General features: G+C 42.9%; 1 protein-coding gene across 1 annotated transcript; it reads left to right on the top strand.

Annotated features, from left to right (window-relative positions):
• The first annotated feature begins 4,767 nt into the window (after positions 1 to 4,767).
• Positions 4,768 to 21,143, top strand: adgrg2a (adhesion G protein-coupled receptor G2a). Its single transcript, XM_062985220.1, has 14 exons — positions 4,768 to 4,902; positions 7,923 to 8,116; positions 11,008 to 11,190; positions 11,293 to 11,449; positions 12,373 to 12,519; positions 13,864 to 13,986; positions 16,707 to 16,746; positions 16,930 to 17,033; positions 17,995 to 18,119; positions 18,942 to 19,210; positions 19,303 to 19,402; positions 19,482 to 19,765; positions 19,885 to 19,986; positions 21,112 to 21,143. Exons 1-14 carry the CDS (start codon positions 4,768 to 4,770, stop codon positions 21,141 to 21,143), a joined length of 1,995 nt encoding a protein of 664 aa, XP_062841290.1.
• Positions 21,144 to 22,677: the final 1,534 nt, after the last annotated feature.

Below are 22,677 nucleotides of genomic sequence, written 5' to 3'. Positions count from 1 at the left end.
GATGACGTGAGAGAGCACGGGTCTTGCGAGGACGGTACGGTCGTTGGCTGGGACTCGCGGATGTGGAGCTACACGCGAGCTCAGGCCCGGCTCCTGGATGGCACCCTGCAGTGTGGTGAGTGCATAACCAATCAGTCAGTCAGTAAAGTAGGTGGAATTTAATATGTCAGAGTACAAGTAGTACTGAGATTTGCTCTTATTCTTTGTGCATGGCTTTCTTGTAGGCACGCCTGGTCAGTTAGTCATTGTACGGGTCAAACGTTACGTGACTGTCCAAGGTAAGTGCCGTGTAACCTCAGTTTAATGTACATATTAAATTCATAGTAAATTTTATAAACAATTATTCTAAGTTATAGAGCTAAACTAACGCATTCCTTTGTTTATATTCATCCAGTAAACAATACAGCTGCTACCACAACTTCTACAACCAAGAGTACCACCAGACCTACTGCTACCACAACTTCTACAACCCAGAGTACCACCAGACCTACTGCTACCACAACTTCTACAACCCAGAGTACCACCGGCCCTACTACTACAACAAATTCTACAACCCAGAGTACCAACGGATCTACTGCTACCACAACTTCCACAACCCAGAGTACCACCGGACCTACTACTAGAGCAAGTTCTACAACCAGGAGTACCACCGGACCTACTACTGCAGCAGCAAGTTCTACAACCAGGAGTACCACCGGACCAACTACTGCAGCAAGTTCTACAACCAAGAGTACCACTGGACCTACTACTGCAGCAAGTTCTTCAACCAAGAGTACCACTGGACCTACTACTGCAACAAGTTCTAAAACCAAGAGTACCACTGGACCTACTACTACAGCAAGTGCAAGTTCTACAACCAGGACTACCACCGGACCTACTACTACTACAGCAAGTTCTACAACCAAGAGTACCACTGGACCTACTACTACAGCAAGTTCTACAACCAGGACTACCACCGGACCTACTACTGCAGCAAGTTCTACAACCAGGACTACCACCGGACCTACTACTGCAGCAAGTTCTACAACCAGGACTACCACCGGATTTACTACTGCAGCAAGTTCTACAACCAAGAGTTCCACTGGACCTACTACTACAGCAAGTTCTACAACCAGGACTACCACCGGACCTACTACTGCTACAGCAAGTTCTACAACCAAGAGTACCACTGGACCTACTACTACAGCAAGTTCTACAACCAAGAGTACCACTGGACCTACTACTACAGCAAGTTCTACAACCAGGACTACCACTGGACCTACTACTGCAGCAAGTTCTACAACCAAGAGTACCACTGGACCTACTACTACAGCAAGTTCTACAACAAGTTCCACCAAACCTACTGCTACCACAACTTCCACAACCCAGAGTACCACCGGACCTACTACTACAACAAATTCTACAACCAAGAGTACCACTGGACCTACTAGTACAGCAAGTTCTACAACCAGGACTACCACCAGACCTACTACTACAGTAAGTTCTACAACCAAGAGTTCCACTGGACCTACTACTACAGCAAGTTCTACAACCAAGATTACCACCGGACCTACTACTACAGCAAGTTCCACAACCCAGAGTACCAACGGATCTACTGCTACCACAACTTCCACAACCCAGAGTACCACCAAACCTACTGCTACCACAAAGTCTACAACCCAGAGTACCACTGAACTTACTGCTACCACAAATACTACAACCCAGAGTACCACTGGACCTACTACTAGCACAACTTCTATGAGGACCACCAGACCTACTACTTCCACAACTTCTGTGAGTACCACCAGACGTACTACTAGAACAACTTCTACAACCCAGAGTACCACCGGATATATTACTACCACAATTTCTACAACCAAGGATACCACTGAACCTACTACTACAGCAAGTTCTACAACCCAGACTACCACTGGACCTACTGCTTCCACAATGTTTAAAACCCAAAGTACCACCGGACCTACTACTATTATAACTTCTACACCCAAAAGTACCACTGGACCTACAACCTCCACAACCTCTATGAGTACCAACGGACCAACTACTAGCACAACTTCTGTGAGAGCCACCAAACCTACTACAAGCACAACTTCTATGAGTACCATTGGACCTACTACTAGCACAACTTCTATGAGTACCAACGAAACTATTACTTTCACAACTTCTACAACAGATACCACTGATCCTACTGCTTCCACAACTTCTACAACAAGTACCACCAGACCTACTACTTCCACAAATTCTATGAGTCCCCCCGGCCCTACTACTAGCACAACTTCTAAAAGTACCAACAGACCTACTACTTCGACAACTTCTATGAGTACCACCGGACCTACTACGTCCACAACTTCTATGAGTACCACCAAACATACTACTTCCACAACTTCTATGAGTACCACTGGACCTACTACTAGCAAAACTTCTATGAGTACCACCGGACCTACTTCTTCTACAACTCCTATGAGTACCACCAGACCTACTACTTCCACAACTTCTATAAGTACCACCGAACCCACTACTAGCACAAATTCTATGAGTACCACTGGACTTACTACTAGAGCAACTTCTATGAGTACCACTGGCAACGGACCTACTACTAGCACAACTTCTAAAAGTACCAACGGACCTACTACTTTGACAACTTCTATGAGTATCACAGAATCTACTACTAGCACAACTTCTATGAGTACCACCGGACCAACTACTTCCACAACTTCTATGAGTACCACTGGACCTACTACTTTCACAACTTCTATGAGTACCAGCAGACTTACTACTTCAACAACTTCTATGAGTATCAAAGAATCTACTACTAGCACAACTTCTATGAGTACCACCGGACCTACTACTTCCACAACTTCTACAATAAGTACCACCGGACCTACTACTAGCACAAATTCTTTGAGTACCACCGTCTCTGGACCTACTCCTTCCACAACCTCTTTAAGTACCACCGGACCTACTACTTCCACAACCTCTATGAGTACCACCGGACCTACTACTTCCACAACCTCTATGAGTACCACCGGACCTACTACTTCCACAACTTCTATGAGTACCAGCGGACCTACTACTTCCACAACTTCTATGAGTACCACTAGACCTACTACTAGTGCAACTTCTATGAATACTACCGGTTCTACGACTAGCAAAACTTCTATGAGTACCACCAGACCTACTACTTCCACAACTTCTATGAGTACCACCGGACCTACTACTAGCACAACTTCTATGAGTACCACCGAAGCTACTACTTCATCAACTTCTATGAGAACCACCGAAACTACTACTTCCACAACTTCTATGAGTACCACCGGACCTACTACTTTCACAACTTCTACAACAAGTACCACCAAACCTACTACTAGCACAACTTCTATGAGTACTACCGGACCTACTACTAGCACAACTTCTATGAGTACCACCGAAACTACTACTTCCACAACTTCTAGGAGTACCACCGGACTTACTACTAGCACAATTTCTATGAGTACCACCGAACCTACTACTAGCACAAATTCTATGAGTACCACTGGACTTACTACTAGAGAACCTTCTATAAGTACCACCGGCACCGGACCTAATCCTAGCACAACTTCTAAAAGTACCAACGGACCTACTACTTTCACAACTTCTATGGGTACCACCGGACCTACTACTTCCACAACTTCTATGAGTACCACCGGACCTACTACTTTCACAACCTCTATGAGTACCACCGGACCTACTACTAGCTCAACTTCTAAGAGTACCACCAGACCTACTACTTCCACAACTTTTATGAGTACCACCAGACCTACTTCTTCCACAACTTCTATGAGTACCACCAGACCTACTACTTCCACAACTTCTATGAGTACCACCGAACCTACTACCTTCACAATTTCTATGAGTACCACCGGACCTACTACTTCCAAAACTTCTACAATAAGTACCACCGGACCTACTACTAGCACAAATTCTTTGAGTACCAAAGGCTCTGGACCTTCTACTTCCACAACCTCTTTAAGTACCACTGAACCTACTACTTCCACAACCTCTATGAGTACCACCAGACCTACTACTTCCACAATTTCTATGAGTACCGCCGGACCTACTACTTCCACAACTTCTATGAGTACCACCAGACCTACTACTAGTGCAAATTCTATGAGAACTACCGAATCTACGACTAGCAAAACTTCTATGAGTACCACCGGACCTACTACTTCCACAACTTCTATGAGTACCACCGGACCTACTACTAGCACAACTTCTATGAGTACCACCGAAGATACTACTTCATCAACTTCTATGAGAACCACTAAAACTACTACTTCCACAACTTCTATGAGTACCACCGGACCTACTTCTTCCACAACTTCTATAAGTACCACCAGACCTACTACTTTCACAACCTCTATGAGTACCACCGAACCTACTACTTTCACAACTTCTATGAGTACCACCGGACCTACTACTTCCACAACTTCTACAATAAGTACCACCGGACCTACTACTAGCACAAATTCTTTGAGAACCACCAGCTCTGGACCTACTACTTCCACAACCTCTTTAAGTACCACCGGACCTACTACTTCCACAACCTCAATGAGTACCACCGGACCTACTACTTCCACAACTTCTATGAGTACCACCGGACCTACTACTTCCACAACTTCTATGAGTACCACCAGACCTACTACTAGTGCAAATTCTATGAGTACTACCGGATCTACGACTAGCAAAACTTCTATGAGTACCACCAGACCTACTACTTCCACAACTTCTATGAGTACCACCGAAGCTACTACTTCATCAACTTCTATGAGTACCACCGAAACTACTACTTCCACAACTTCTGTGAGTACCACCGGACCCACTACTAGCACAAATTCTATGAGTACCACTGGACTTACTACTAGAGCAACTTCTATAAGTACCACCGGCACCGGACCTACTACTAGCACAACTTCTATGAGTACTACAGGACCTACTACTTCCACAACTTCTATGAGTACCACCGAACCTACTACTAGCTCAACTTCTAAGAGTACCGCTGGACTTACTACTTCCACAACTTCTATGAGTACCACTGGACCTACTACTAGCATAACTTCCATGAGTACCATCGGACCTACAACTAGCACAACTTCTATGAGTACCACCGAAACAACTACTTCCACAACTTCTGTGAGTACCACCGGACCTACTTCTTCCACAACTTCTATGAGTACCACCAGACCTACTACGAGTACCACCAAACCTACTACTTCCACAACTTCTATAAGTATCACCGAACCCACTACTAGCACAAATTCTATGAGTACCACTGGACTTACTACTAGAGCAACTTCTATGAGTACCACTGGCACCGGACCTACTACTAGCACAACTTCTAAAAGTACCAACAGACCTACTACTTCGACGACTTCTATTAGTACCACTGGACCCAGTACTTCCACAACTTCTATGAGTACCACTGGACCTACTACTAGCACAACTTCTATGAGTACCACCGGACCTACTACTTCCACAACTTCTATGAGTACCACCGAACCTACTACTTTCACAACTTCTACGAGTACCACCGGACTTACTACTTCAACAACTTCTATGAGTACCACAGAATCTACTACTAGCACAACTTCTATGAGTACCATTAAACCTACTACTAGCACAACTTCTATGAGTACCACTGAACCTACTACTTCCACAACTTCTATGAGTACCACCGGACCTACTACTTCCACAACTTCTATGAGTACCACTGAACCTACTACTTCCACAACTTCTATGAGTACCACTGGACCTACTACTAGCACAACTTCTATGAGTACCACCGAACCTATTACTTCCACAACTTCTATGAGTACCACTGAACCTATTACTTCCACAACTTCTATGAGTACCACCGGACCTACTACTTCCACAACTTCTATGAGTACCACAGAATCTACTACTAGCACAACTTCTATGAGTACCATTAAACCTACTACTAGCACAACTTCTATGAGTACTACCGGACCTACTACTAGCACAACTTCTATGAGTACCACCGGACCTACTACTTCCACAACTTCTATGAGTACCACCGGACCTACTACTAGCACAACTTCTATGAGTACCACCGAACCTATTACTTCCACAACTTCTATGAGTACCACCGGACCTACTACTTCCACAACTTCTATGAGTACCACTGGACCTACTACTAGCACAACTTCTATGAGTACCACCGGACCTACTACTTCCACAACTTCTATGAGTACCACCGAACCTACTACTTTCACAACTTCTACGAGTACCACCGGACTTACTACTTCAACAACTTCTATGAGTACCACAGAATCTACTACTAGCACAACTTCTATGAGTACCATTAAACCTACTACTAGCACAACTTCTATGAGTACCACTGAACCTACTACTTCCACAACTTCTATGAGTACCACCGGACCTACTACTTCCACAACTTCTATGAGTACCACTGAACCTACTACTTCCACAACTTCTATGAGTACCACTGAACCTACTACTTCCACAACTTCTATGAGTACCACCGGACCTACTACTAGCACAACTTCTATGAGTACCACTGAACCTATTACTTCCACAACTTCTATGAGTACCACTGGACCTACTACTTCCACAACTTCTATGAGTACCACAGAATCTACTACTAGCACAACTTCTATGAGTACCATTAAACCTACTACTTCCACAACTTCTATGAGTACCACCGGACCTACTACTTCCACAACTTCTATGAGTACCACTGAACCTACTACTTCCACAACTTCTATGAGTACCACCGGACCTACTACTAGCACAACTTCTATGAGTACCACCGAACCTATTACTTCCACAACTTCTGTGAGTACCACTGAACCTATTACTTCCACAACTTTTATGAGTACCACCGGACCTACTACTTCCACAACTTCTATGAGTACCACAGAATCTACTACTAGCACAACTTCTATGAGTACCATTAAACCTACTACTAGCACAACTTCTATGAGTACTACCGGACCTACTACTAGCACAAATTCTATGAGTACCACCGGACCTACTACTTCCACAACTTCTATGAGTACCACTGAACCTACTACTTCCACAACTTCTATGAGTACCACCGGACCTACTACTAGCACAACTTCTATGAGTACCACCGAACCTATTACTTCCACAACTTCTATGAGTACCACTGAACCTATTACTTCCATAACTTCTATGAGTACCACCGGACCTACTACTTCCACAACTTCTATGAGTACCACAGAATCTACTACTAGCACGACTTCTATGAGTACCATCAAACCTACTGCTAGCACAACTTCTATGAGTACTACCGGACCTACTACTAGCACAACTTCTATGAGTACTATCGGACCTACTACTAGCACAACTTCTATGAGTACCACCGGAGCTACTACTTCCACAACTTCTTTGAGTACCACCAAACCTACTACTTCCATAACTTTTAAAAGTACCACTGAACCTACTGCTTCCACAACTTCTATGAGTACCACTGGACCTACTACTAGCACAACCTCTATGAGTACCACCGGACCTTTTACTAGCACAACTTCTATGAGTACCACCGAAACTACCTCCACAATTTCTACAACAAGTACCACCGGACCTACTACTAGCACAACTTCTATGAGTATCACCGGACCTACTACTAGCACAACGTCTATAATTACCAATGGATTTAATACTTCCACAACTTCTATGAGTACTACCGGACCTACTACTTCCACAACTTCTATGAGTACCACCGGACCAACTACTTCCACAACTTCTATGAGTACCACTGGACCTACTACTTCTACAACTTCTTTGAGTACCACCGAACCTACTACTAGCACAACTTCTGTGAGTACCATCGGACCTGCTACTGGCACAACTTCTATGAGTACCACCGGACCTACTACTAGCACAACTTCTATGAGTACCACCGGACCTACTACTTCCACAACTTCTATGAGTATTACCGGACCTACTACTTTCACAACTTCTATGAGTACCACCAGACCTACTACTTCCACAACTTCTATGAGTACCACCGGACCAACTACTTCCACAACTTCTATGAGTACCACTGGACCTACTACTTCTACAACTTCTTTGAGTACCACCGAACCTACTACTAGCACAACTTCTGTGAGTACCATCGGACCTGCTACTGGCACAACTTCTATGAGTACCACCGGACCTACTACTAGCACAACTTCTATGAGTACCACCGGACCTACTACTTCCACAACTTCTATGAGTATTACCGGACCTACTACTTTCACAACTTCTATGAGTACCACCAGACCTACTACTTCCACAACTTCTATGGGTACCACCGGACCTACTACTAGCACAACTTTTATGAGTACCACCGGACCTTCTACTTCTACAACTTCTATGAGTATTACCGGACCTACTACTTTCACAACTTCTATGAGTACCACCAGACCTACTACTTCCACAACTTCTATGGGTACCATCGGACCTACTACTAGCACAACTTTTATGAGTACCATTGGACCTTCTACTTCTACAACTTCTATGAGTACCATCGGACCTACTACTAGCACAACTTCTATGAGTACCACCAGACCTACTACTAGCACAACTTCTATGAGTACCACCGGACCTACTACTTCCACAACTTCTGTGAGTATTACCGGACCTACTACTTCCACAACTTTTATGAGTACCACCAGACCTACTACTTCCACAACTTCTATGAGTACCACCGGACCGACTACTAGCACAACTTTTATGAGTACCACCGGACCTTCTACTTCCACAACTGCTATGAGTACCATCAAACCTACTACTTCCACAACTTTTATGAGTACCACCAGACCTACTACCTCCACAACTTCTATGAGTACCACCGGACCTACTACTAGCACAATTTCTATGAGTTCCACCGAACCTACTACTAGCACAACTTCTAGGAGTACCACCGGACCTACTACTAGCACAACTTCTAGGAGTACCACCGAACTTTCTACTACCACAACTTTTACGAGTGCCACTAAACCTACTACATTCGGCGGTCCATTTACCACATTACAGACTAGCACAACACCTCACACACTAACAACAGGTTTTACCACAGGAAGTACAAGCCAAAACATTGCAGCAGTTTCGCCTAGCACAACACAGATTAGCCCAACACAGATTAGCACAACACAGAATAGCACAAAACCTTCCACAATAACAACAGGTTCTACCACAGAAAGTACAAGCCAAAACACTAGAGTAGTTCTGCCTATCGCAACACAGATTACCCCAACACAGATTAGCACCCTTTCTAATACAGATTCTAACAGAGGCAGTTCAGTGCAGAACACAGCTGGTGGTCCAGTCACCACATCAATGATTATCACATCACCTTCCACGATAACAACAGGTTTTAGCCCAATGTCTTCCACACATATCGCCACAGGCAGTTCAGAGCCAAGCACCACAACTAGCCAGCTTACCACAACACATGTCAGCACAACATCCTACAGAACACTGGCAACTGTCACCACTGAAAATTTCAGTCAAACATCCATGACTAGTCCAGGCAAAGATGCACCGATTAGCACAATTTCTACCACAATATTAAAGCATGTCACCACAAAAGGTTTAGAGCCACCCACCACATCAACACAGGCTAACACAGTCATAACAACACTGATTAGCACGACAGATTCAAAGCAAACCCCAACTGATACATTTAGCACAACACACACATCAGCTACGCCACTTACAAATTACCCCACTGATTATTCAGGGCAAACTAGTTCACTCACCATGACGCCAGTGAGCACAACACCATTCACACAACCAACAACTTCAAATATTGTCAATACAGACCGAACCACCACAGCTAGTTTATTTACAACAGTGTGGGCAAACTCCAGTTTTAATAATTCAGACCAAACTACCAAGGCTAATCCAGTCAAAACAACACAGTTCATCACAAAAACTACAACTAGTCTAAATAACACACCACACGTTAGCACAGCTAGCACATTCAACTTCAGTAATACCAAAAACAAAACAGAAAGTGCTACTCAGACCACCAGAGCAAAACCTCCGGTTAAAGACACTACAACTGGCCTTGGGACAGGAACACCAACCACCACAAGGGCATCAAACCCTCAACCAACAATTCAGAGAACCACCCAAAAACCAACCACAGCAGGTAAGTTCCTGTTACGTCTTAACTGTTCTGTTAACATAACATTAAAACCACCTCCTTGTTTCTACACTTACTGTCAGTTTTATCAGCTCCACTTACCACATAAAAGCACTTTGTAGTTCTACAATTACTGACTGTAGTTCATCTGTTTCTCTACATGCTTTGTTACCCCTTTTCATGCTGTTCTTCAATGGTCAGGACCCCCCACAGGACCACTACAGAGCCGGTATTATTTAGGTGGTGGATCATTTTTATCACTGCAGTAACACTGACATGGTGGTGGTGTGTTAGTGTGTGTTGTTGATGACCTACTCAAAGAGCAGCAATAGATGAGCGATCATCTATACATTGACTTTACATCTACAAGGTCGACCAACTAGGTAGGAGTGTCTAATAGAGTGGACAGTGAGAGGACACGGTATTTAAAAACTCATACCAGCACAACACACACTAACACACCACCACCATGTCAGTGCAGTGCTGAGAATGATCCACCACCCAAATAATACCTGATCTGATCTGTAGTGGTCCTGTGGGGGTCCTGACCATTGGAGAACAGGGTGAAAACAGGTTAAAAAGGTATGTAGAGAAACAGATGGACTACAGTCAGTAATTGTACAACTACAAAGTGCTTTTATGTGGTCAGTGGAGCTGATAAAATGGACAGTGAGTGTAGAAACAAGGAGGTGGTATTAATGTTGTGCTTTTCCCTTACCACTCTGGTGTCTCATGGTCAGTGGTTTCTGTATTTTTGGACTGTAAATTTTACATTGTTGGCTTTTTGTTGCAGAGCCAACAACATCTAGGAGCTCTGTGTCAGAACTAAGTGATTGGAACCAGACTCTGATTGATGCAACCCTGAACTCATCTCAGGTGGAACAGTTGGTCAGCCAAATAGAGGACGCTCTGTCCAGGCCAAGCATCAGTGTGGAAACGGGTCAGAGAGTTGTCACCACCATAGATAAGCTGTTGAATAGTTCTTCAGAAGCTGTGTCCTCTTCTTCTAACCGGTAGGCAACAAATATAGTTAACCAATTAAAAATTATTGAGACATATTTGGATTTTAAAGATTTCTAGATTTGTAATTTCTCTTTTTTTTTTGTCTTGCTTAGTCTGATCAAGGCTGTGGATGATTTGGGATTGAAATTATTTGTAAAAGATAAACAAGAGATGATTTCAGCTGGATCTGTTGCTCTGCTGGTGACAAAAATAGATGGGAAGAACTTTGCTGGATCGACGTTCATGGTCAAAACTCCATCATTCATAGAGGTAAAGTGTTAAGAGTCTAAATTAATATGTCATAAGAATGACATAGAACCCAAATGCAAGACAGGTAGAACAAAGAGAACAGTCGCAAATGAATAAGGTGGACGAAATAACAGAAACAATGTCACAAAAGCATTTGCAGCCCACAGTTGAAAAAGTGGATAGAACCAGGATAGTGCAGAACTGAGAACTGGTTGTGTTAATTCCCAGAAAACTCTAAAAAGCTGGCAGTCGAAGACCAGACGAACCGTCTGGCACAGTACCATAGCTTCAAAGGAAAGCAGGTTTGCCAACGAAGGAGCTGGCAAGTTTGAGAGGGAGGAACAGGAACATATAGAATAACTTACACCTGAAGCGAATGAACTCCTATGAGGCACAGGTTCATCAGAGCCGAGTCGCAAACACACAACCACTTATGCACACAAAGATAATTGGCCAAAGTAAAATGCCCTATTGTGGTGTTCACATTAATAAATTATTAGCACTAATAGCGTTTAACTTTTTACCAATGTTGACTCTGTAGCGGTAGCTGTTTTATTTTAATTATCCTGTGGGTTTGCTAGAAGGTTAGCTAACTATGAGGTTTCTGTTGACAGGTGTGCTAAGCAGGCTAAGCAGGCTAACAACAGAGTAGCTAGTAAACTATAGCTAAGATTACGTAGGCAAATGTATTATGATATTAAAACCTGTCAAGATGTACACTTACAAAAAATGTATACAACCTTTGAAATATGGTGGAGGGTGCGTGATCATTGAAGCAACATTGTACAAGTTGTATAAAGAAATGCGTATTAAGTTTACGCATTAACACAGAAGTAAATATCCAGAATAATAACTGAGCATACAGAACAGTTTAGATCACAACCCATTTCAGACACAGTGGAAAGATCCGGATTTGTACTAACTGTTTGTTTTTCATGGTTCAGATGAAAGACATCAGTGAGAGGTCCGTGAACACTTCCCTGGCAACCATCACTCTACCTGCCTCTCTGACTAGTGGTCTCTCTGCAGAGGAGCGGAACTGGGCGTCCAGAATTCAGATAACATATTTCAATAAGAACACTCTGTTCCAGGTGAAACCATATGTCATCTCTACATGAATTCACATGCACTAGATAGTGTGCAAGATAATAGATTTATGTTACATACATAGTGCACTAGATTGTATATTAGAAAATAATTTATATTCCTTACTTAGTGCACTAGATTGTGTACTAAATAATAGACTTATATTTTTTACATAATGCTTTAGGTAGCGTATTAGTTAACGGATTTATGTTCCCTACATAGTGCAATAGACAGTATTTTAGATATGAATTTATGTTCCCTACGTAGTGCACTAGATAGTGAATTAGACAATTGGTTTATGTTCCCTACACAGTGCACTAGATTGTATATCAGATCACGGATTTATGTTCACTACATAGTGCACTAGATAGTGGTATTATATAATGCATTTATGTTCACTACATAGTGCACTAGAAAGTATAACTAGATGACAATTTGTGTTCCTTACCTAGTGCACTAGATAGTGTATTACATAATTAATTATGTTCCCTACATAGTGCACTAGATTGTATATTCGATCATAGATTTATGTTCCCTACATAGTGCACTAGATAGTGTATTAGATAACGCATTTAGGTTCCCTACATAGAGCACTAAATCGTATATCAGATAATGGATTTATGTTCCCTACATAGTGCACAAGACAGTATTTTAGATATGAATTTATGTTCCCTACGTAGACAATTGGTTCATGTTCCCTACACAGTGCACCAGATTGTATATCAGATCACAGATTTATGTTCACCACACAGGGCACTAGATAGTGTATTAGATAATGCATTTATGTTCACTAAATAGTGCACTAGAAAGTAGAACTAGATGACGATTTGTGTTCCCTACATAGTGCACTAGATTGTATATTCGATCATAGATTTATGTTCTAGATTGTATATCAGATAACGAATTTAATACGCGATCAGGAATAAAGTCTGTGTCGCCTGCATGCGCATTTATGTTGCTCTTGGCCGCCCGTTCTAGATTCCGGGAGATTTTATCTGACTTGCGGGCATCAGGGAGCCACTATGTATATGCAGGAGACTCCCGGAACTTCCAGGACACTTGGGATGTCTGTCATAATGGAGCTCAAACTCAATGGGTGTTCTGAAATCCAACTTTATTCCAGATTTAAAATTATAATTTAAATTATATACGTTATGGGGAGGTTGGCAGTACATTGGGTAGCGCTGTCGCCTAATGCAACAAGGACCTGGGTTCGATTCCTTGGCCATACAGTCCTCCCACAAGTCCAAAGACATGCAGTCAGGCCAGTTGGAGCTACTAAAAGGCTGTTTTCTACCTTTCTGCCTATATTACTATACCTATTACTGTACTTGTATCTATCACTACAGAAGAAAAACAATACAAACCAGACACTGAACAGTCACGTTGTTGGAGCAAGTGTGGCCAACCTGTCTATCACTGGTCTGAAGGAGGCTGTATATATTACCTTTAAGAATTTAAACGGTACAACGGTATGTATCCACTTACCCATATACATACATACAGTGTATCACAAAAGTGAGTACACCCCTCACATTTCTGTAAATATTTCATTATATCTTTTCATGGGACAACACTATAGACATGAAACTTGGATATAACTTAGAGTAGTCAGTGTACAACTTGTATAGCAGTGTAGATTTACTGTCTTCTGAAAATAACTCAACACACAGCCATTCATGTCTAAATGGCTGGCAACATAAGTGAGTACACCCCACAGTGAACATGTCCAAATTGTGCCCAAAGTGTCAATATTTTGTGTGACCACCATTATTATCCAGCACTGCCTTAACCCTCCTGGGCATGGAATTCACCAGAGCTGCACAGGTTGCTACTGGAATCCTCTTCCACTCCTCCATGATGACATCACGGAGCTGGTGGATGTTAGACACCTTGAACTCCTCCACCTTCCACTTGAGGATGCGCCACAGGTGCTCAATTGGGTTTAGTCCATCACCTTTACCTTCAGCTTCCTCAGCAAGGCAGTTGTCATCTTGGAGGTTGTGTTTGGGGTCGTTATCCTGTTGGAAAACTGCCATGAGGCCCAGTTTTCGAAGGGAGGGGATCATGCTCTGTTTCAGAATGTCACAGTACATGTTGAAATTCATGTTTCCCTCAATGAACTGCAGCTCCCCAGTGCCAGCAACACTCATGCAGCCCAAGACCATGATGCTACCACCACCATGCTTGACTGTAGGCAAGATACAGTTGTCTTGGTACTTCTCACCAGGGCGCCGCCACACATGATGGACACCATCTGAGCCAAACAAGTTTCTCTTGGTCTCGTCAGACCACAGGGCATTCCAGTAATCCATGTTCTTGGACTGCTTGTCTTCAGCAAACTGTTTGCGGGCTTTCTTGTGCGTCAGCTTCCTTCTGGGATGACGACCATGCAGACTGAGTTGATGCAGTGTGCGGCGTATGGTCTGAGCACTGACAGGCTGACCTCCCACGTCTTCAACCTCTGCAGCAATGCTGGCAGCACTCATGTGTCTATTTTTTAAAGCCAACCTCTGGATATGACGCCGAACACGTGGACTCAACTTCTTTGGTCGACCCTGGCGAAGCCTGTTCCGAGTGGAACCTGTCCTGGAAAACCGCTGTATGACCTTGGCCACCATGCTGTAGCTCAGTTTCAGGGTGTTAGCAATCTTCTTATAGCCCAGGCCATCTTTGTGGAGAGCAACAATTCTATTTCTCACATCCTCAGAGAGTTCTTTGCCATGAGGTGCCATGTTGAATATCCAGTGGCCAGTATGAGAGAATTGTACCCAAAACACCAAATTTAACAGCCCTGCTCCCCATTTACACCTGGGACCTTGACACATGACACCAGGGAGGGACAACGACACATTTGGGCACAATTTGGACATGTTCACTGTGGGGTGTACTCACTTATGTTGCCAGCTATTTAGACATTAATGGCTGTGTGTTGAGTTATTTTCAGAAGACAGTAAATCTACACTGCTATATAAGCTGTACACTGACTACTCTAAGTTATATCCAAGTTTCATGTCTATAGTGTTGTCCCATGAAAAGATATAATGAAATATTTGCAGAAATGTGAGGGGTGTACTCACTTTTGTGATACACTGTACATCTGTTACCCATACACAATATATACTCTGATCAGCCATAACATTAAAACCACCTCCTTGTTTCTAAACTCACTGTTTGTTTCATCAGCTCCACTTACCATATAGAAGCACTTTGTAGTTCTACAATTACTGACTGTAGTCCATCTGTTTCTCTGCATGCTTTATTAGCCCCATTTCAAGCTGTTCTTCAATGGTCAGGACCACTACAGAGCAGGTATTATTTGGGTGGTGGGTCATTCTCAGCACTGAAGTGTGTGTTGTGCTGGTATGAGTGGATCAGACACAGCGACACTGGAGTTTTAAACACCTCACTGTCACTGCTAGACTGAGAATAGTCCACCAACCAAAAATATCCAGTCAGCAGCGCCCCGTGAGCAGCGTCCTGTGACCACTGATGAAGGTCTAGAAGATGACCAACTCAAAGAGCAGTAGTAGATGAGCGACTGTCTCTGACTTCACATCTACAAGGTGGACCAACTAGAGTGGACAGTGATTGGACACGGTATTTAAAAACTCCAGGAGCGCTGCTGTGTCTGATCCACTCATACCAGCACAACATATACTAACACACCACCACCATGTCAGTGTCACTGCAGTGCTGAGAATGACCCACCACCTAAATAATACCTGCTCTGTATTGGTCCTGTGGGGGTCCTGACCATTGAAGAACAGCATAAAAGGGGACTAACGAAGCATGCAGAGAAACAGATGGACTACAGTGAGTAATTGTAGAACTACAAAGTGCTTCTATATTTACATTTTCAGCATTTAGCAGACGCTTTTATCCAAAGCGACTTACACAATGAGCAATTGGGAGTTAATGGTCTTGCTCAGGGACTCAACAGTGGCAACTTGGTGGTGGCGGGGCTTGAACCGGCAATCTTCTGTTTACTAGTCCAGTACCTTAACCACTGAGCTATCACTGTTAAAAGCTAAAATGTTAAAAGCTAATGTTAAAAGCTTCTATATGGTAAGTGAAGCTGATAAAATGGACAGTGAGTGTAGAAACAAGGAGGTGGTTTTAATGTTATGGCTGATCGGTGTAAATCATTGCTGCAGGCCTCAGATTCTGATTCGTGTTTGTTTCTCCACAGCAAAATCTGACCTGTGTTTTCTGGGATTTTAACCGAAATGGTGAGATCTCATTGCTTGGGTCATTAGTCCAAAATAAATAGTGTAATTCCATAATAATGTAGTTCATCAAAGCTTCAATATATGTTTTGGTAAACTGAAAGAGGACTGTATACATCAAAAAATGTCAGTTTATCATTAATTAATTATAATTAGCAGTACTGTAATTTTTTTCTTGGATTTCAGGAGGAGCAGGAGGGTGGAACAGTAGCGGCTGTTCTCTACTGAACAGCACCAAAGATGTGATCGAGTGCAGTTGCAACCATCTGACCAGCTTTGCCGTGCTAATGGTGAGCACCAAGAGTTTCTAATGTTAAAAGCTTTTGGAAAGTGCCTTAATTCCATGGGTCATATTCTAATAATTAGGAGTAATCATTGGCTCATCAACTGTTCAGAAGACACATGGGCTTACAAAAACCTGTGACTACACCAAGCTTTGGTTAAAGGGAAACATCCGTGTTGGTTTATTTTCTAAATATTAAAAAAAAAAGGCTGTGTAATGTCTCAGCTAAAATGCCTCGTATTCATATTTTCTTGAAACTATCAATAAGAATAAATGCCAGAGACAACTGGACCAACGACATCTGTATGTATCAAGCAGGGTAAGGACTCAAATATGTTCCCTAGCTTGCCTTTTCAATTCAAGTCAGGTCAAATTTATTTGTATAGCACTTTCTACAACAGACATTGTCTCAAAGCAACTTTATACTGTAGAATCCAGGACCGACAGACCAAAAACCCGTTGAGCAAGCCGAGGGCGACAGTGGCAAGGAAAAACTCTCTCCATCCAGGACCTTGGGTGGCCTGGAGAATAAATTGAATACAGTAGCTCGTAGCTGTTCCTTCCTTGGACCACTTTTGATAGATACTGACCACTGCAGACCGGGAACACCCCACAAGAGCTGCAGTTCTTAAGCTCTGACCCAGACGTCTAGTTCTCACAATTTGGCCCTTGTCAAACTCAGTGTTATTCTCTTCACCTGTCAGTGGTCATAATGTTATGCCTTGTCAGTGTATATGTTAACCTAAAAATCTACTATGCAAATAAAGACCCCAGAATTAAAATCCTGCTTGTTTATATACCTGCAGAATGTAAGTACTTAGCTATTATTAGTAATTAGTCAGCAGGCTGCCTTTAGAAACAGTCATGCATCACTAGCTGTTATGGATTGCAAAAGGACATGGGGTGTATTCATGTTCCTAGACCTGATCTTTAATATTTATACATGTATTTATTTATTTTTTGTAAAGGACATCAGCAGAGAGGGAATAACTGACCCTGTGCATGAACTCATCCTCACCTTCATCACTTACATTGGCTGTGGAATTTCTTCCATCTTCATTGCCTTCACCCTCCTCACCTACTTGGCATTTGAGTAAGTTATACAGTCAAACTACAATCTTTTTCCAAAAATAGGTATAAAATGATAAATCCTGGTATTGAATATGACAATTTGTGGCCCCTGGGTGGGTCAGTGCGCTCATTGTTTAGCTCATGGCAGCGTAACTCTTATTTAGAGCCTCTGCCTTGTGTCTTAACCCTGACAGTGCCTGCTACATGTTGTGCAATATGCTAGCAAGTGGGAAAACTGGTTAAGACTACGTTAAGACTAGGGGTTGAGACGAACACATGACAGTATGGTCATTAAATTTAATATGAGCCCAAAGTGGCTTGAAATTGTCTAGACGGGTCTCATTAACAAACCCTGTGCCAAGGCCATAAAACCTTATTCACAGTCCTGACACCAGTCGTAGGTCCTCGTAAACCTAGAACATCCAGTGTTGGATTTATTGTCCGTGTCTTGACACGCCGCTCTGCATCCACAGAATTGGTTGTTAGTTTTTCGAACTTAGTTGCCTGAGTCGTGTTTTTATCTGCAAGACATCTTGACTAACTGATTACTAACCGAATTGCTGTAGGATTGCCAGGACGCCTCAGAGCAAATTAACCAGTAAACGTGAGGCACTTGAAGATGAAGTGAAGTCCCTCAAGGTTCAGATGCCTGTATCTCCCAGAACCCCTTCCGTCATCTCGATTATGGGGTCCCATCTGGGCTGCCATGTTGTTGTGGGAATTTTGAAAAACGTTGGAGGATCTAGGCAGGTTGACAATGCCCTGAGGTTCAATGAAGGTTTACTGCATGAGATCAAACAACACTGAATTAAAATCTAAAATCATCTATTCCTCATTTCCTTAGGAAACTACGCAAGGACATCCCATCCAAGATCCTGATCCATCTGTGTTTTGCCCTCCTGCTGCTTAACCTGGTCTTCCTGGTGGACTCCTGGCTGGCCCTCTATCCTAACGCTGTGGGCCTTTGCATCTCCACAGCCTTTTTTCTACACTACTTCCTGCTTACCTCTTTCACGTGGATGGCTCTGGAAGCCCTGAACCTGTACCTGAGCATCGTCAAGGTCTTCCGCAGGTTGTCCCGATACATGCTCAAGCTGTCTTTGGTGGGATGGGGTGAGTTCCTATGGAGAGCCAGGGATAGATACCGATAGTAGATGTTTAGGGTTTTGTCTGATGTGTGTTTTTTTGATGCGTTTGTGTACTAGGTGTACCGTTAATTGTTGTCATCATTGTGATTTCGATTAACAAAGACTTCTATGGCCTGGGTACTTATGGAAAGTTCACCAATACGAGCTCAGATGACTTGTAAGTTAAATCCATATTATTGTACAGGCAGACCAATGGATTGAAAGTATGAAACCCTTCCTTCTTTTTTGCTTTTTAGCTGCTGGATAAATAATGCTATAGTCTTCTACGTGGCAGTGGTTGCCTACTTCTGCTTCATGTTTGCAGCCAGCATGATAGTCTTCATTGTGGTTATGGTACAGCTCCGGCGCATCAAACGGCAAAACCCCCATAATAACCATTACCGTAGCATCATCCAAGACTTACGCAGCGCCGCCGGTCTTGCCATCCTGCTCGGCCTTACCTGGGGCTTTGCGTTTTTCGCGTGGGGCCCTGTCCACCTGCCGTTCATGTACCTCTTTACCATCTTCAACTCGCTCCAGGGTGAGATAAGTTTCATGTATTTCTTGATCGACTAAGCCAGGACTTACAGAGTACATACTGTACTTCTACATGTGGACCAGTGTGAAAACAACTCTGGTTTTTCGTTCTGTTCCTCAAAGGTTTTTTCATCTTCGTGTTCCATTGTGCAATGAAAGAGAGCGTTCGTATTCAATGGCGCATCTACCTCTGCTGCGGCAAGTTAAGACTAGCAGAAAATTCAGGTATGACTTAAGCATCCTTTCAAAATTGACTGGGAAAGAAGGAACTGGTTGTGTGTTTCCCCAGCCTAGAAGTCTAGAACATCCAGAGTGGACATCCAGCCATAACATTAAAACCACCTCCTTGTTTCTACACTCACTGTCCATTTTATCAGCTCCACTTGCCATATAGAAGTACTTTGTAGTTCTACAATTACTGACTGTAGTCCACCTGTTTCTCTACATACTTTTTAACCTGCTTTCACTCTAATGGTCAGGAGCCCCACAGGACCACCGGTGGTGGTGTGTTAGTGTGTGTTGTGCTGGTCACTGTCCACTCCTACCTAGTTGGTCCACCTTGTGTAAAGATGTAAAGTCAGAGACGATCGCTCATCTATTGCTGCTGTTTGACTTGGTCATCTTCTAGACCTTCATCAGTGGTCACAGGATACTGCCCATGGGGCACTGTGGGCTGGATGTTTTTGGTTGGTGGACTATTCTCAGTCCAGCAGTGACAGTGAGGTGTTTAGAAACTCCAGCAGGGCTGCTGTGTCTGATCCACTCATACCAGCACAACACACACTAACACACCATGTCAGTGCAGTGCTGAGAATGATCCACCACACACATTATACCTACTCTGTGGTGGTCCTCTGGGGGTCCTGACCATTGAAGAACAGCATGAAAGAGGGCTAACAAAGCATGCAGAAAAACAGATGGACTACAGTCAGTAATTGTAGAACTAGAAAGTGCTTCTATATGGTAAGTGGGGCTAATAACATGGACAGTGAGTGTAGAAACAAGGAGGTGGTTTGAATGTCATGGCTGATGATTGTACATACTCGACTACCACATCTACCGAGTGAGAGTTGCTGAAGACTACAATGCTCTTGAACCGTTTTTGTTTTGTTCATGCAGATTGGAGCCATCACACACGACACCAATCAAAACCCACTTCTATTATAACAGCAAACCCTTCCAATTCCTCCCGGACCCAGAGCGCATCCGGGAACTCTTCAATGAGCAGCGGTAGCATCGGACCGTCCGTGTCTCTTATGAGTATGTCACTGATCTCTCATATTTTTACCGTACATTAGACCAACATCATGTTTACAATGTTTTTGTTTGCTCTTTTTTTTTACATTGCAGACTCACCAATAGAGGACAACGTGTTTTCATAGCAGACCTACCCATAGAGTAATCTATGTGTCTGGTCCGTTGAGGCTGGATGGTACGGTCCCCATTCAACTACACAGAAATCAGTCCTGGCACATACGCACTTTCCCTTACCGCTGTACCTTTACTTTACATTAAAATGTTCCCGAGGCTTTAATCTAGTGTTATTTATTTATTTATAGCTGCTTTAGTGAAGGAATAATATGCAATAATATAATATGAATACTAATCTGATGCGCATTTTGCACCATAGTTGTAGTTACTGGATGTGTTTCAAACTGCATAAATTGTTACAACCCTACTGGTTAAATAGGCCACAATTTTTTCCCCATTTTCTTTAAGCATTTTCTCCCAGTTTATCATAGTCAATTTGTCCTCCGCTGCTGGAGGATCCCCGATTGCAGTCGAGGAGGGTATATCGCTCCTCACTCCTCCTCCGACCCACATGCAGCCCTTAGCGGAACCCTTTTTCACCCACGCAATCTGCACAGGCGCCTCTCTATCCGCCAATCAGGGTCCTTACACAGCGCTTTGAAGATCCCACCCACATAGTCCGGTCATCCCACCCACATAGTCCGGTCATCCCACCCTAGCAGAGACATGTCTGCTGCAGGTACTGCCAATTATGCCCGCTAGATGGTGCCCAGCTGATCGGTGGCAACGACGAGTTTCGAACCGAGGAGTTCAGAATCTCAGAGCTGGTGTGCTAGCAGAATATCCCGCTGCACCACCTGGGCGCACCCCAAATTGTGCCTCCTAACTACAAACACTTCCATTCCACACGCAAATTTGCCCACTTTCAGGGCAAATCAGGGTCTCTGAGTGCCAAAAATACAAACTTTCAGAGGTCAGTATTGATGACTCCAAAACCTGAATGTATAAGTGACTGAATTTCAATTGGTTGTGTTTTTGATGAATATCTGTAATTAGCATTTTTAAATAGAATTTGATATATTGTAATATAAATACATTGATGATGATGCATTATGTTAAAATGATGTGTTTTGTTCCTGGAACTTTAAGAATCATGCATTATTAAAAAAAATTTATTTTTTTATTCAATAAAGGTGGCATTTTTATAAAAAAAAAATGATTCAATTTTTTGATCACAACACACACAATACTATATCTTGATGAAATATAAATGTTGCAACATTTAAAGTGAGTTGGTTTGTTCAATATAAGTATGGATGAGTAAAATGTATGTGATTATTATTATAATTATGTATTAATTTTGAGTGACATTAAAAAAAGTACTTTACCACTGGATGAGATGCTGAATGATGGGTGGCTTTTGTTGACTTGAATAAATTATTAACAGCAAACGATCCTGTAGTCGAGAAACTAAACACAGACTAGCACATGGCAGAGGAAGAATGAACGAACTGGAAAAGATCATCAGACGTAACAGATGATTTGCCTCTCCGGAGAAAGATCAGAATTGTCCAGTCTGTGGTTGTCAGTGGTTCTTTATGAATGTGAAAGCCGGACGGTAAAACAGCAGGGGAATCTAGGGAACACATATGGCACCAGGATGCA

Source organism: Trichomycterus rosablanca, chromosome 23 (assembly GCF_030014385.1).
Source record: "Trichomycterus rosablanca isolate fTriRos1 chromosome 23, fTriRos1.hap1, whole genome shotgun sequence".
Taxonomy (NCBI): Eukaryota; Metazoa; Chordata; class Actinopteri; order Siluriformes; family Trichomycteridae; genus Trichomycterus; species Trichomycterus rosablanca.
Note: the sequence above shows the minus strand (reverse complement) of the source record. Positions and strands in the feature narration are given on the sequence as shown.